General features: G+C 52.0%; 3 protein-coding genes across 3 annotated transcripts; 2 read left to right on the top strand and 1 right to left on the bottom strand.

Moving 5' to 3' along the window:
* Positions 1-616: 616 nt before the first annotated feature.
* On the top strand, positions 617-880 carry NEUTE1DRAFT_47008 (uncharacterized protein; the record flags this gene model as incomplete). Its single annotated transcript, XM_009854460.1, has 1 exon — positions 617-880. The coding sequence occupies one exon, from the start codon at positions 617-619 to the stop codon at positions 878-880; it is 264 nt and encodes an 87-aa protein (XP_009852762.1).
* Positions 881-4228: 3348 nt separating this feature from the next.
* On the top strand, positions 4229-4747 carry NEUTE1DRAFT_112139 (uncharacterized protein; the record flags this gene model as incomplete). The annotated part of the gene is made up of 2 exons (XM_009855135.1): positions 4229-4351; positions 4454-4747. The coding sequence occupies 2 exons, from the start codon at positions 4229-4231 to the stop codon at positions 4745-4747; spliced, it is 417 nt and encodes a 138-aa protein (XP_009853437.1).
* A 388-nt stretch (positions 4748-5135) lies between these two features.
* Positions 5136-14323, bottom strand: NEUTE1DRAFT_131340 (uncharacterized protein; the record flags this gene model as incomplete). Its single annotated transcript, XM_009855134.1, has 7 exons — positions 5136-5265; positions 5434-5477; positions 5661-8121; positions 8496-8518; positions 8856-8917; positions 9089-10559; positions 10616-14323. 7 exons carry the CDS (start codon positions 14321-14323, stop codon positions 5136-5138), a joined length of 7899 nt encoding a protein of 2632 aa, XP_009853436.1.
* Positions 14324-16382: the final 2059 nt, after the last annotated feature.

Below are 16382 nucleotides of genomic sequence, written 5' to 3'. Positions count from 1 at the left end.
TTAACACGGGAAGAGACGTCGGAGACATTTTGAGCTAATAACATCAAATTATCCAACTCACCTATCAAGTTCGTGCCTGGTAGACAACTTGATACATCCAATGATGATCTCGAGATCCATCACGAAATAGACTAGCAAAGCCAAGACGGAGGAATGTAGCGATATTGCTTACCTCTCCCGCCAGCATCGTGTAACGCAAACAGTGGTATCCAGCAGCGCAGCAGGGGTCATATGAAATATTCGGCCTCTAGCTGCTGGGCGGAGAGATTCACAGACCTGAACGTCTAGTACCTCTTGAGAGATTCTAGAGTTGACGAAGTCCTTAAATAGCCCCCACGATCTCCTCTTTATTCCTCAACCACTTGATCATCCCCATTCGTTACCCCCAGATTCTCAGACAAGCTTCAGATCACATCAGAGCGTCCCACTCTCTTCTCATCCAGGCCATTTTCAACAACTTGACCACCAAATGTAGGTATCTGCCTACCTCTACACCTCGTTAACAAACCATCCAGTTCCTATCCCTATCCCACCTATCACCATCTTTATCTATCTACCTCTCTTCATGCCTGACCTACCTACCCAAGCTAACAGTGACATACCCCATCAGATCAAGATGCGTCTCACAACCACCCTCTCCTTCCTCCTCAGCCTCCTCGCCGTCGGCACCGTCACCGTCACGGCCGAGAAGTGCGCCTGCAAAGGCGGCACAGACCACTCGAAGACGGCCTGCGATCGCATCGGAGCCAGGTACGGCGTCCTAGGCTGCGGCTTCACGGGTTGCTGCGTCAACCCCGGCACACAGCACAACCGGTTTGTGCAGGCGTGCAAGGATTTGGGCTATGGGTTCAAGAGGTGTGATGATTGTGCTAGTTGTTAGGTACCTACCTACCTAGGCGGTTGTATTAAATGCGGGAGGGGTGTTGATGGGGGTTTTCGATGGGGAGTTGTAGGGGGAGGGGGGATGCATACATGTAGTGGGATGGACTGTGTCGAGACTTGGGTAAACTCAATGCAATGGTTGGATGACGCTGGGTAGCTGTTACTAAACACGGGCAATGGTTGAAATTATTACTCTTGTTCTTGTGGTTTTGGTTGCTGGTGTTGTTCGGTTTGGCAGTGTCGTTGCTTCTTCGTGTCGGCGTTGCTTGACAACTAAGTGGAAGGAGGCATCATGCAGCGGCAGACCTGTTCTGTAACTGGCCAAATTCGACATTTAACGCAACCTGGATTGCCTCATGAAGTATTTGCCGAGAAAGTCAAATAAAAGAAGTGTATCAAGATCACAAGCGGAATTTTTATCGTAGATGGATGGCGTGATTTAACTTCTAGTCCGGAAGAAAGGGCAATGTTGTTACTGTCATGTTGAACATTCTGTCATGGCGCTCTTTTATGTACCTTATAGACCAAACATTTACCACTGACTTGCATCAAGGAATGATTGATAGCCGCTTGCCCGGCTAGCTCAATCGGTAGAGCGTGAGACTCTTAAGGAGTTCCTCCGTAATCTCAAGGTTGTGGGTTCGACCCCCACGTCGGGCTCAATTCCCGTCGTTCCAAATCTTTTTTTTCCATAGTTGTATTTTGGCCTGCTGTCCATCTTTTTTTGTCCCTTGTGTTTGTTTCCCTTACAGTTTCGTTCTCTTTTTTTTTTTTTTTTCTTGCTTCATCTTACACTTAATGAATCTAGTCGCTCACACCGATCAGTGAACGAGTCCTGCTCGCTTTGTAATGTGTTAGAAAATGCAGGCTGGCACGCTGTATACACCTCTGCCGGCATCTGAATTGTTGGCGTGGTACAGCCACCTTCCAAAATTCACGGAAATTTTGAGGTTTAGCCAAGCAGCCATTTTTGTACGGGAAATCAAGTTATCGCCACTTTGCAGCTCGCCGCGCTAAGACCAATTTTCAATGCCGGCGGAGGTGTTGAAGTAAGTGTATAATCTATAGTGGTGGTTGCAGTAAGAAGTATTCAACTTCCGCTCCCAACTTTTGGTCTCTCTTTAATGAGAAGGTAGAAACGGCAAGTCTCGAACGAAGGATTTGAGGATAGTGTAATCCATAACGGTTACAATTTAAATTCGAAGAAAGTATAAATTGAAGCTCGCCTCGGATTCCGGGCCAACAAGTCTTGTCGACGAGAAGGTGAGAATGCTGTAAGATGACAAAGAGAAGCATTGTTGTTGAATGGTGGCCGCAATAGTATATAATGCTGAGATTTGAGCCCTTATGTCAACAAGGTCCGCTGGCTCAATGGCAGAGCGTCTGACTACGAATCAGGAGGTTCCAGGTTCGACCCCTGGGTGGATCGAATTATCTTCATTTTTGCCCGTGGATTCCATGATCAACCAGATGTCTGCGATGCTTCTTTTTTTCCTTCCCGGTAATTTTGTGCTCCTCGGAAGACAACTCGTCTGCAAACGCAGGCTACCCAGGCAATGGTTGTTCTTCATGTATCATTCAGCATCTCTCATGCGCCGCGGGGCTGTCGCCTCTGACGTGGGAGTTATCGACTCGGAAATTCTGTGTTGGAATGTTCTCTACACCTACACTTTGATGCACACAACTATAACTTCTCACCGGCATGTCCCCGAAATCACCAATATCTTTACACGAACCAACCAACGAACAAAAATTATCAACACTCGACAGCAGAGAAAGGGGCAACAAAAGGGAAAGGATGAAACGAAAAAGGAAGCATGAAAGCTAAAGGCCAATGGAGCGCATGCATGGTTCAAGCACAGACGAAAAAAAAACCAAAAAAATGTAGATGTTGTTGAACATCGGGAATTGAGCCCGACGTGGGGGTCGAACCCACAACCTTGAGATTAAGAGTCTCACGCTCTACCGATTGAGCTAGCCGGGCGGTGTTTAACCGCCTGTTTGTTGTTGGAGACGGCGCTCGCACGTACTCCAGAAGAAGCCATTTCCAAAAGTTTGGTGGCTTGCTTCGGACGTCGAGTGAGGCATGTGAATCTGATGGGATGTGAGTTGTGACGCAACGTAACTCAAGCACTCAAGGCGGACGGCGGGTGGTAAAGGTCGAGATATATTAGTTGCGGATGGAGTTCAAGCTTCTGTTATAATCCGGCGGTTGCTTTGCTTTGTCCGTTCTGGAGTCTTTGCACTCCTTCGTCTCTGCGGAAGGACTTCGGATCGGGTGTGATGGATCATGGTATCACATCGGAAGGTGATGCGTAGATCGCGAGGCGATATACTCTTGAGCTTGGCAAGGTCCAAAGATGCAAGTCGGTTCATCGCGGCTTACTTGAAATTCAATCGACGGAGTTGGGACATTGTCAGCTTGAGAAAACTACACCAGGACTCGGGGTAGCTACCCGGCCCTGGGGCGGAGTCTGCGCATCTTCCGTACCTGCCCTGCGTTCATCTTGGTATTGCTAATTGGGGAAGGCCCGGTCACGGCATAATTCAGGTCCGGTCATGCTGGGGAATTTCCATGATACGCAAGGCATCAGCATCCCATGTTCGAGAACCCCACGACAAGCCGATATTGTTGGATGCCCAGCATTCACTTCATCCCATGTCCGGTGTCATTCATTCCTGGCAGACACAACAGCAGTTGTCTGGGATGTAGACACACGATCTACGACGTTCAACCGGACTTGCTGCTGTCAAGTACGGCACTGTCGCTGGCTGGGGCCAGAGCCATGCTGCCACCAAGTCCGCCACTTATTTGCCAACTCTAAGCGGACTCGATGCTACAGATCATGAGTTTTGCCCGGAAATATCCCAGCTCTGATTGTAGCAGATATGTTGCTGGATGAGAGAGTCTGCAAAGACTTGGCATGCCTGGGTTACGCATTGCTCGAGAGTTCACTGTCTGGCAGTCTCGTAGTCCTGTCCCAAGGTGAGGCCATAAACTTCCGTCCTCTTCCAAGATTTTTGACCGGCTTCCCAACTTCCCAGTTTGCCTTCTCTCCTCACAGGCAAACCGCCTGGCACCATTGGACACTGCCATTTTCCCAATCACCCCTGAAATATTTTTCGGTCAATATATGACAGGCTAAGCCCCCTTCGTTGCTATTCCAATTAGTCCCCTGCGTTCACCTTCCACAATGTAGGAAGCTGCAATAGTGTCCTGAGTACCAGCGGGTTACCGTATTTTAGCTGTCTTTCTGGGGTTTTGTCTTAGTCTTCCTTTTTCCTCCAAACAACCACCCTCTCACACTCCATCGAACCCTACCGTGAGCACCACAGTTTGGCTGCAATGCGCTTCCCCAGATTTTTACAACATTCCACCACAGCTTTGCTCTGCGGGGGGCTTATGGGAACCACACTCGCAAAGGGAGACCAGCCCAATATAGCTGTCCAAACCCTGATACCTCAAGTAGTAAGCAGATACTTGCACTTATCAAGCTCTTTCTCCCAACTTAACATCGATACCTCCGTTCCATGCCTGCTCAAAAGGCTGACTTCAGTCTCACACCCATAGGATCCTACCAACACAAACGTAGTCACCGGTATCGGGGTCTCCTATCCAACCGCCTCAACAAATCACAAGAGCAACGGCAGCATCATCAACAGCAAAGAAGGATACGAGACTGAAGTCCACAGCCTCTACGTCACCACAACAGCCATCACATTCGTCGATCTCGTTCTTCCCGAGAGTGAGGATGATGAGGATGACCGCGGGAGCAACACGGAGATGCCCACGGAGATGCCCACATGGACGGTCTTCTTTTTTGCAGCAGTACTGGACGTTGTTATTCGAGGGGCTTTTGTTTGAGTTGCTGACCCAGCGGCCCGTCGTTAGTGGGGAATGGGACATGAAAAGAAGCGAACAAGGCAAATAGGATTTTGAAATAGCGGGGAGCAAATCGGAGTCCTGGATGGGTGTTCTTGTATAGTATCTTGCGAGGTGTGTGTGTGTGTGTGTGTGTGTATGTGTGTGTGTATGTGTGCCCAGACGAGTTAATAGCTATTTTTCGATAACAGTATGCCTGCCTTACTGGCTCGACTTGCAACAGGAAACTATGACTGAAATTGGCATTGATAGTCGTACTTATGCCAAACGTTGAACCTATTTTCGATTCCCAAAAGCTGTTTTTTTTTTAAGTAATGGTAAAGCAGCACACTTGTGTATGGAGAGATACGCTGGTTAGGAGAAAACGAGATCAAAAGCTCATATGAGACCGCTTGATCGTGGGAAGCTCCTCCCCTTGTCCGTTGCGCCTGCTCATACAAGTCATGGCTTCTGGGTTGCGGTCTATCAGTTCAAGACTGGACCAGTTCGTGATTAAGCCCCTGAATTAGTTGTACAAGGCCTAGTACCAGGGTACTTGGTGTGTCATAGGCCTTAGAGTCAATGTACAACTGAAAGGATACACAACAACAATATGAGAGATGAAATTTTCACCCAAGTTTGGTATCTTCATTTACATCAAAAATCATTTTCTCATCCTTATATCGTACAGCAACATGATCTTTATGTAATCGCCTGCCGCCTTAGTGTCTACCTATATAAATGTTTTGTCCTCTAGCTCCAACAAAGCCAGCATGGAAGCAGCCGCTATTCTTCTTCTGCTGTTCCTTCTCACTGCACAAGCTCATATCACGTCCCAAATCTCACTTCTCCCAAGCGTATCTGATAGTAGGTTCCCCCCCAGACAGCCCCGATATCTCTAAAATTCCGGACTAACGCCCCCAAACTTCCCTTCCTCCCCTTCGGCTTCCACATACTCATCCGACAACTGACTGATCAAATCCTGCAACGGTGGTCTGAAGGACCACTTCATCCACTGCTCCAACACATCCTCAAACTGCCACGCGCTCATCCCCCGCACCGTGATCTCGGCGGCTCCGGGAAAGGGCACACCGCCCTGATCCGGATCCACCAGGCTCTTACACATGGGATACACAAACTCGCTCGCTCCGGGCGCCAAACGATCCAGCACCTTGCTCATGGACGAGTTGGTATACGCCATGATGCTGCGCATCAGCACTTCCGCCATGTCACCACTCCGATCCGAGTTGGGGCCCATGGACCGCAACACCTTGTGCGCGGCCTTGGGCTGGATATCGAGCAAGGAAAGCGGCACATGCGGGAAAAACTCGTCACTCTGAATCACGAGCGGCTCGATGGCCCTGCGGTCCCAGTGCATGCTCTTCTGCTTCCACAGGTGTAGGTTGTCGCGCTGGACGAACCAGTCGCCGCAGGCGGTCGAGCCCAGGGCAATGAAGGACTTTTCCCATTCCTTGTACCGTTCCATGATGGATGCGATTTCCTTGTCGTCATTGGCCGCCTTGGCAAGTCGCCATTCGTCCACGAGCCGGTGGAAATTCACCATGTTGCTGTGGACATTGCTGAAGCGCTTATTTGCCGAGTCGATTTGGATGCGCATGCGGATCATGGCCTTGTATTCTTCCGAGGCGAGGGCGATCTTGCCCTTTTCAAAGTCTTTCAAGAGCTCTTCATATTCGGCCTGGTGACGGAAGTCGTACGTGATGGGCGTCTCGCCGGCGGCGACTACGCTGTCGGGATTTTGCGAGACCTCGCGGAGGAGCTTGGTCTCGCGCCCGGTGGGGGTCTGGATCCCGGCTTCGCGCATACGCTGCAAGGCTGCCAGGGCGCTGCTGCGGTCGATGTTGATGTCACGACTAAACCAGAGACGCTTCGATGGATCGATGTCGGAGTAATCGGGGCCCGCCACGTGCGTGATGGATTCACAATTGAGTTCGGCGTCGACGGCCACACGGCGGCGACGCTGAGCCATGCGCGGGAGAATGGCGGCCTTGTCCTCGTCGTCGAGCCAGAGCAGCATGCGTACCAGACCGTATTTCTGGAAGAGGGCACCGCTGCGGATGGCGTGGTTGAACTGGTATAGGATCATGGCCGTGGCGCTCGCGAAGCTCGAGTATCTTCTCTTGGGGTAGGAGCCAAGGTTGGCGGTGACCAGGAGGGTGTCGTTCCGTTCGGGTACGTCGTCGGCCGAGTACTGGTGCTCTTTCTGGTGCGGTAGGTACTCGGGCGTGAGTACCGACAATAGCTCCGCCCAGACGAGGCCGTCCTTGGCTATTAGTTTGCTACCGTCTCGGGCAAGCAACGGTTCAAGCATGGGTTCGTAGAAGCCCGCGTCTGGTTCGAGCAGCAGGTGGGTGCGAGGCTTGAGCAGGTCGTTCAGCTTGGTGCTCCAGACGCCAGCTCCGGGGTTCAGATCGATGATGTCGCAGCCCTGGTGGCGCGTCAAGGTGGGCTTCATGAAATCGAGGACATCGTCAACCATCTTCTCGCTAGTGACGTGGACTCGGGTTCGATCGTATTTCCTAATGGGTGCGGGTGCCAGTCCCTTCTTGGACGTGCGCCCATAATCGAGCCAGCTCCAAAGCTCGGTGTCGTATAGTCGCTCTTGCATGGGGTCAACACAAGGTCGCAGCATGCTTTGCTCATCGCTCCTCGTTATTTTGGCGGGTTTTAATGAGGGCCTTTTCTTCGCTGCTGCTGCAGCTTCTCGTTTTGCCTGCTTCGCTGCCAGCTTCAAGGCCTCGGCACTATCGGGTTCGGGAATGTGTATACGTGGCCGCCCTGCCCTCTTTTTCTTGGGCTCTTTGTTTTCAACTTTTGCTTCTTCTCCATCCTCGGCACTGTCAGCAGCCTTCTTGCGCCGCGTTGGTTTCGGTTCTGCGGTTTCGTCTTGATTTACAACGTGCTCCTCAGCCGTCTTTGCTTTGCGCGTCCTCGTCCTCTTGGGTTTTGCTTCTGGTGTTTGGTCTGCAGCTCCGACTGACTGGAGGATTCCCATGGCTTCCCGCATCATCTGGCCGGCAGAAGGCTTCTTAGCTTTGAGAGCTTGTGTGGACCGGTATGTCCTTTGCGCGTGCCATTGTTGTACGCGGGAATTGGCCGATAGGCTAGCGGTACTCGGGCATGTGACGGTTGTAATTATGGACGATATACATGGCGCTTGGCCCAGGCCGAGGTTGCGGCGCACAGCATTGTTGCGCACCCTGGAGAGCATCGGTCGTGGACGGGAGAGGACGGCGGGGGGTCGGGGTTGTCCGGAACGGAACGGGTTTGCCGATGATATAAGAACGAGAAGAAGTAAGAGGAGAGACGGGGAGGATGAGACGTTGAGATGGCGCTGCCGTGCTCCTGTCTGTCTGCTGGTGGGTGGTATGTAGGTATTTCGAAGTTGATGTTATGTTACACTGGATAGTTGAATTGCCCCGTAAGAATCACGTTTACTTTTCCCATGCAACCAGCTGCGACAATTATTTCTGCCCTTGTATACCGCTCATTGATAAGGCTTATCGTCGGTAGAAGCTGACCCGACGTCACAGCGGCATTCATTCATGCAGGTCCGGTATCTTAGCGTAAGTACCGTGCAAATCAGTGAGTACCTCTATGGCCATGGCCATTTCTTTGTATCACTTAACAGTTACTGGTACTGTACACACCATTACACACATATTTCAGAGACACAGGGATGAAATGTCTCTGAATTCTTCATGATGACTGCCGTATCATATTTACTAACAGAACGGAGGTATCGATGTTTGCCTATCAAAGTCACATAGGATGCCATCACAAAATATTCATATGCTGCTGACCAAGCAAGGAATAAAAAACACGGGCCCGGGGACTGGTATAAGCTGGCAGTCAATCCATAAAAACAACAACACTATTCACTAAGGAAAAGGGGTAGTAATAGTGGTAGTAGTGACAATGCCTGTCTCCATACCAATTGTCTAGACCCGACCAATCGACCCATGGCCAAACCACAAAATAGTGAACAATAATAGGTGATGACCGAAAAGAAAGAAAAAAACTAACAACGGACCTACAACCTCTCTCCTTCACAACTCTACTTGTACGTCTTCAACACCAACCAACTTACTTCCCTGTCCGCAAACTGATGAACAAACACAACAGGTTCAGAGCCAGCGTAACCAGCAACATCTAATATGCTTCCATATCCTATTAGGGCTGCTGTGGAATATCATTATCTGGCTCCCGCCCTAAAGGAAGCCCCGGCTACGGTCCATACCATCTAGGATCCCCTTTCGCCGTTGCCCATTCCGTTGCCCATTCCCCCAGCCCCGCCGCCGCTTAAACTCTGGACACTCTCACGCTTCCTCCTCTTCTCCCTCTCCAGATTCTCTCTCAGCGCCAGATTCTCCGACTCGCTCGTACTGATCCTCTTGAGCGCCTCGTTACGGTCCAAGATTCTCCCTTCCCTCTCCGCCTTCAGCTTGTACTCCAGGTCTCTTAGGCGGAGCATCCACTTGTTGTCGGTGCTCGTCGTTGACCCCCCTCCTCCACCTGCGCCTCCGCTTTGGGAGAACATACCAGGCGTAGCAGGGTTGTTGGTACTACTTGTTGACCCCGGACCGGAAAAAGGGGCGACTCCCCTTTCGCTTGACGTTTGAATCCCCCCACCTCCACCACCGGGGCCAGTGTAGGAGGCTTGGGATTGCACTTGGGGGTGCTGGTACTGGTGCTGGTGACTCTGCTGCGATTGGGTACTCTGTACTCGAGACAGGGGCGGTTGAGACGATCCCGGTAGTAAAACATCGTCGTTGTGGCCGTCCATGTCATTGATCATGGACCTGCGACTACTACTCGCTGATCGCTGGGGTATGGCGATAGAACTCGGCCTGCTACTGCCGCCTTTTCTGGCGTCGACTTGGCTGTAAATAGACATTCTGTCACTGGGCATGCCTTCCCTGTCCCTTGGCCCTGCAGACGGCAGGGGACTGGGGCTTTGTTGGTGACGGTCTCCTCCTCCCCGAGAAGGATGGGCAGCAGCATACGCGGCTCTAGCACGAACTTCGGCTGCTGTTCGAAGAGTGTGGTTTTCCACCTTGAGCTGCCTGTAGGCTTCTTCCAGCCGGGCCAGCCTGCCCTGCGCTTCAGCAGCGGTTAAGACGCCGTTGCCTGTGGTGCCGGCTGCGATGCTGTTGCGCACAATGTGCTCCAGACGATCCATCTTCTTGGCTCGCATCTCCAGGTGGCTTTCCAGTGCCTGATATTCTCTCCACAGGTCACGTTCTACCGATTTCACCTTGGTCTGGAAGCTACTGACCATGGTTTCCAGAGTCTTGACCGCAGCCAAGAGGTTCTTGCTGAAGCCAGGGAACATGGTGGCGACCGACTCCAGGCTAGGTAGAGCGCGGCCATTGATGAGACTGTTGTTGTGAGCCCAATCGCTGCCACAGAGACTAGATAGCCTGGTCCAGAGGTTGAGGAGCAGCGTGTTGCGTTCGGTAAGCTGCTCTTTGTAGGTGGCCTCGAGCTGAGCGATGCGTTTCTTGTCTTGGGCTTTGCCAGCTTCCAACTCGGCAATGCGCGCCTCCGATTGAGAGAGTGTGCGCGTAACATGCTGGTGCGTCTTCTGGAACGTCTCAAACTGGTTTTTGGTGTTCCGATGAGCTTGACGCTCCTTATCGAGCATCTCACCAACCTTGCGGGACTCGAGAGCATGGGATTCAAGAAGAGCGTCACGCTGCTTGATGATGCGGTCCTTTTCAGCCAGTGACGCCTTGGTGGTGTCAAGGTCGCGGACAGCTTTTTCGAGGTCCATTTGGAGCTTGGCAATAGACTGTCGTGCTTGTTAGTTTGCAGTCCAGGTTGCAACGCAGTTAGATGACTGCTTACCTTGAGAAGGCTAGACCTGGTCCCATTCAGGTCACCTAGAGCCTCGCGAAGGTTGTTCTCCAGCTCCAAGAGCCTCTCCTTCCACTCTGTAGCCTCGACCTCCCTGCTTGTCAGGCTCTTGCGCAGTCGTCGGGCTTCATCCTTGGCTGCTGTTGCTTCCTTGTTGAGCTCGTTGATGAACTGCTGTACCTCCTCCTTCTCCCTGTTTGCAACAATCTCTCGTTGCCTCCTCTCCTGGGCCAGCCGGTTCTCCAGCTCTCTGACTCGGTCTTTTTCATCACGCACACCTTGCTCGGAATTCGCCAGTGCCGCTTCCAGATCACCAATCCGGATCTTGTCGTTCTCCTGTTCTTCCCGCAAGAAGGCAATCTCCCCTTGGCTTGACTCTTGCTGGACTGACAGACGGTTGGCCTTGTCGTTTGCCTCAAGAAGCTTGAATTCGAGCTCCTCCAGTTCTCTGTTGGCATCATTCAGCTCTTGTTCAAGTGTTTGTATCCGTTTGTGCTTGGCTTCCTGCTCATCCTCCAGGCGAACAAGGGCATCGCTCATCTTGCGCATCTCCTCCTGCAACGCTTCGAAATTCTCGTTACGATCATTCAGATCAAGTTGGAGGCGCTCAATCTCAGCACTACGGAGATCTGATTCACCTTCCAGCGCATCGATCTCCTCTTGGGCTTCTTTGCGCAAAGCTTCGAACTCTTGTTCGAGGTTCGCGTGTTCTTGAAGTGCCTCGTCACGCTCGGCCTGCAGAGCGACAAGATCCTGCATTGCTGCCTCCAGGTCATCTTGCAGGGAATGGGAAAGCTCTTCGGCCTGCTTCTTCGCTTCGCAGAGCATCTCAAAGTCCTCCATACAGGCCGCCAGCTCGCGCTCCAGATCTTGGTTTTGAAGACGAAGTTCGTTGTTCTTATCCCTCATCTGAGATATCTTGTTCTCGAGCTCTTCGCGGTCGGCGTCGTCTAGTCCCGTCATGCCCGTTCTGCCACTAGCTCTCGAGTGTGACCTCTCATGGGCACCGGCACGGGATGCTGACCTCTCCAAGAGACTGTCAATGGTAGACGGAGCAGGGCCACCGCGACGCTGTGCCATTTTCAAATCCTCGATTTCTTGGTACAGACGTTCCTTCTCACGGTTTCGAGAAGTCAACATCGACGTCTGTGCGCCTACTTCACGACGAAGTTCGGCATTTTCGTGGCGCAACTGTTCGCTTTCTCGACGGAGTTCTTCAATCAGAGTGGTAGCCGAGCTGGCAACGTCCTGATCAGCTGAAAATGAAGTGGTAGGCCGACTGGAAGCGCTCCCCTGCTCGCGGGACCTTCGGCTGAGGTATGACATGTTGGAACCTTGCTGTTGTTGTTGGTATGGCCCGTTGCCGTTCGGCTGCATCGCCAGCTCCTGCTTGAGGCGAAAGATTTCTTCACGCAGCTTTCGGTTGTCCTCGTCACTCTGCTCCCTCCTCGCCGTCTCTTGCTCGAGCAGATCCTTGTAAACGTCGGCCTCTTCTTGCCGATCCAAGTCTCCGCCGAACCTTTCGCCCGTCTTTTCGCTGAGGGTGCGAACCATTTCCGCCATTCGCCTCTTTTCCGCCTCTTTGTGAAGATTTTCATTCCGGAGCCTCTCAATCTCGACCATGTGCTCTTCCAGCTGATCCCTGAGGTACATCAACTCTTCTTGTACCTCTTGATTAAAGGCAGCATTCTCCTCATCTGACTGATCGCTGCGGGCAGTACCTGGCCGCTCATCCTCATCCTTGACTTGCTTCTCCAACTCCTTGACCCTTTTACGTAGCATCTTGTTGTCCCTTTGCAACACGGCTAGCCCAGTTTTGAGCTCCACGTTCTCCGAGATCATTTCCTTAATACCCTCTTCAGAGAGCTTGTCCAGGCGATCACTCAAAAACATGACCTTGAGTTTCAAGTCAAAGTTCTCTTTGCTCAATCGCTCAATGGTGCTACTTTGCTCTTTTAGAGTCAAGCTCCTTCCGCTAGCGCGAGTCGGAACCACCGAAGCGCCCAGCTTGTCGGGACTCTTAAGATCGGCGAGGTTGAGGGATTTTGATGGCGTCGTCAGACCTGTCTTCGCCCTGTACTCTTTCGCCAGAGACTCAGGCACCTGCACATCTCTAACATGCCGGGCGAGAACCGTGTCAGATGGGGCGGCTAGTGGAGGGGGCGTCTTGCGGGGTTTGGGTGTTCGCACCCCGTCATCTTCTTGATCCCGAAGCTGGCGCATGACCGCCGGTTCGGGAGAGATGGCATTGTAAGCTTCGTCGAGAGGAGTGAGTCCAGAAATGGGTCCCGAGGGATCTGGGTCTTCATAGCCACTAGCGAAACTGCCCAGACTGGTAGTCCGCGTGAGGCCGTTCGTGTCTCGCGGTCTTTCTGTCGAGGAAGACGCACCTCCGGAATGCAGCGCGTAGTCTGTTTCCAAACCAATCGTATGATCGCTGTCGGGGTCTGGATCACTAGCATAGGATGACACGGAACCACGCTGTCCAGCCTGACCTCTCTTAAGGTACTTGGGGCGCTGGGGAAGCTCGCTTCTCTCTGCTTTCAGAGGCTGCTGGTGGTCCTTCGGTCGTTGCTCTTGGCCCTGCTTTCTACTCTCCGGCTGCTTGGGAGCCGGCTCAGGAGTCTTTTCCGGGGTCAGGTTCTCTCTCGCAAGGAATTTCCTGGCGCTTTGGGTGGAGGGTGCATGCTGCAGCTTCGAATTGTTTCCGGGGGTCGACCGTGGTTTGGTGGGAGTTTCGTGCCAATAGTCAGACTCGTCAGAGTCGTCCTGGTGCTCTTGCTCGTGGGACAACCCATTCCCGTCATAGTCATCAACTTGTCGGCCCAGGCTCGGTTGCGAGACGACGCGAGATGTTGTCGTCGCGGCAGCCGCAGCAGTTGGGGGAGATGGAGAGAAGGCTTCTAGAGACGAAGTTGTGTTACTTGTCATTGATGTGTCCGCGGCTTGCTGCTCGTGGGCTTTGTTCAGCTCGTCCTCTCTGCTCTGGCTCTCCTCCCCACTTCCGCCGTCTTCCTCTTCGTTGTGGGACCTCTGTATGGTGGTCTTGTCGGCATCCTCGACTGTGGCTACACGCATTTTGGAGCGGCTTTGGGGGAGATGTTGTGTGTCGTCGTCCGAGTCATTTTCGGACTCGGGCCTTGATTCTTGGGTGTCTCTCTCTGTTTGTAATCGTGCGTCGGCATGCGCTGGTGGGGGTGGAGGAGGCGTCGCAGGTGCAGCGGTCGCTGTCGGCCCGGCAGGTGCAGCTTCTCTGGACGCGGAGTCGAAGAGGTCATAGGTAACGTCGATGCCTCTGTCTGAAGTCGGAAAGGGTGAAATAGGGGCGGAAAAGCTGGATTCGATCTCGTTTAGGTGTTGATGGACGGCAATTTCGGCTTGCGAATCAGACTGCCTCAACTCAATGCTCGGCCCTTCCAAATAGCTGGTTTCGGGAACTGCTAAAAGGGAGGAAGCAGAGTTGGCGGCGTGCAGGGGCCGTATGTCATCGGGTCTTAGCGATGTACCCGGACTTGTAGTTGAGGTTGCGGGCGAGGGATAGGGGCGGTTGTTGGTGTTGTTGTTGTTGTTGTTGTTCTTGTTGTTGTTGCTGCCGCCATTCGTTCGCGTCGAAGGTTGAAGGTCGGCATTGCTATCGGGATTTGTCGCTGTGGATGGCCGCGACCGACGGCCTCCGCGCTCCGGGACTTCTTCCTCCATGATTATCACCTCAGTCCTCAGCTACCTCCCCGTATGCTCCCGGCCTGGGTTTCAGCCAGCCCTAGAGGTAGGGTGACGGTGCTGGATCGCGTTGGACTAAGCGCAATTGCGCTGCGGTTGTTTTAAGGGGCTCCTCCCTTATCCCGTATCTGCGTCAATCGCCGTGCTGTCGTCCTGGGAGTCGTCGCCGTGCTGATGGTCGCGTCGTCCGGAAATCGAGGTATTAGCGGACTACATCCGCGATTATGAGGTTAGAATTAGTAAAAGTTAAGGTGTCGAGTTAAGTCGAGATGTCATAAATCGTAGCAAGTACACTACTAGTGTAAGAGGTAAATTGAAGAGAGATGTTCCAGAAAGTCGAAATCCCGTATCACTATCCCCAATCTGTAGTGTGGTCTTTTTTGGGGGATAGTAGGCGTTTGTTGAGTGGAGAGGTTGGACTGCAGGTCCATGTACCTGGAAATGGTCTAATAGATTGCCTGGCAGGAAGTACCTTGCCATTTGTGAGCTGGTGGCTGTCGATGTTATGACCTCCCGCTACCTACCTAGTAGTGTAGACGGGAGGTACCTACCAGCCAGGCCGGGGTTCGTAAGGGGTTGCAGTAGATTACACGGGGACTGTACTGTAGCTGCCAGCTGTAGGGGGACCTCGAGGTAAGTAAGATCAGTCTGGCTACGAAGGTAGGATTGGATATGTCGCGTGTCGTCACGGCTTTTATCGCAGCGAGTTTGGCTGGATTGTGAACAACAAGGAAGATTCATTATTTTGTTGATGGAGAGGTACACCACTTGTGATCGTCCGTGCAACCAGTAGCTCACAGCGGGAGATGATGGTCTGGAGTCCAGTATGACGGAGTTGTCCTCATGCAACCAACGAATTGGGTGGGCGGACGATTCACGCGGTCCGGTCGCGTGGTTGGACCGTGCACTCCACCCACCCCAACCTGAACTCACGGGTCACAGAGTCACACTAACAAAGACACCACCACCATGAGGTTCTTGAGAATGTCTAAACCAAAAACAAAGCGTATCCCATATTGCTGAATACGCCAAACTCAGGGCTATAGAGTTCAGTATATAGTTAGATGAGTCTCGCATTGTGCGCTTCAAAGCACTGCGGTACCACAAGTGATTGAAGAACCTTTTCTTTTCCCTTCAACATGTAGCTGCTACGAGTGCTACGACGGGTACTACCGTTGGGGATGTCCATGTTTGGTAAGCAGACGGTTTTGTACTGGCGAATAGCATCCTGTCCCGTCAGGGTGTTTCCAGTGTACTGAATTCGGATGTGGTCAACCATGGGCCATGTTTTGTTTCAATCTTTGTTTTTGAAATTTGAGCATCTTTCTGGATTCGGTTGATTTGGACTCTCCGTGTCGGGCAATGAATGGCAGGCGTGCCTGACATTCCGCCTTCTTTTTGTTCGGGCTGTGCACCCAGATCAGATCACTCTGAAGTTTAACAGACCATCTCCAGCTGACCATGACATGGTGATTAATCTTCAGAGTATAGGATGTTCACGTTGAATGGTGTGTGTCTGACATACTCATCTGCGACTCCATATGGCACACGGAGAGAGACTATTGTGTGTCAACATGTTCTTTCTCTCGCATCCCACACTGGCATTACGATGCTAATGAATCATCAGAACAACCAGCTAGGTATGGCTTCAATTGTCCAGCCCTTGAGCTCCAAGAAAAGCAATCGAAGCGCAACAAAACAGACATGAGGGACTGTAGTAAGCACCGTAATCCACATCGCCCCTTTCTGTAAAGAAAAGAAAGAAAAGAAGACGCACGGAAAGAGGCGAGAGAGTCATTTGAATTCCCAGAGCTTTCAAAGGAACAGCTGTACTGCTCGTATGGCACTTCTGGACAAACAAAATCCTCATCTAGCCCGCAATATCCAAGATCATGACAGAATGAAGGACGTTCTTTTGGCGGTAGAATTCGCAGTTAAAAAGAGGAGGAAGAAGAAGAAGAAGAAGAAGAACTCATTCATCAGACTTCGACTTGCAATGAATTTGTTTTGCCGACGTTGGACCGATTCTGGCGGCGTG

The sequence above is a fragment of the Neurospora tetrasperma genome (genome assembly GCF_000213175.1).
Source record: "Neurospora tetrasperma FGSC 2508 unplaced genomic scaffold NEUTE1scaffold_5, whole genome shotgun sequence".
In the NCBI taxonomy this organism is placed as follows: domain Eukaryota; kingdom Fungi; phylum Ascomycota; class Sordariomycetes; order Sordariales; family Sordariaceae; genus Neurospora; species Neurospora tetrasperma.
This window is presented reverse-complemented; position numbering and strand designations above follow the sequence as displayed.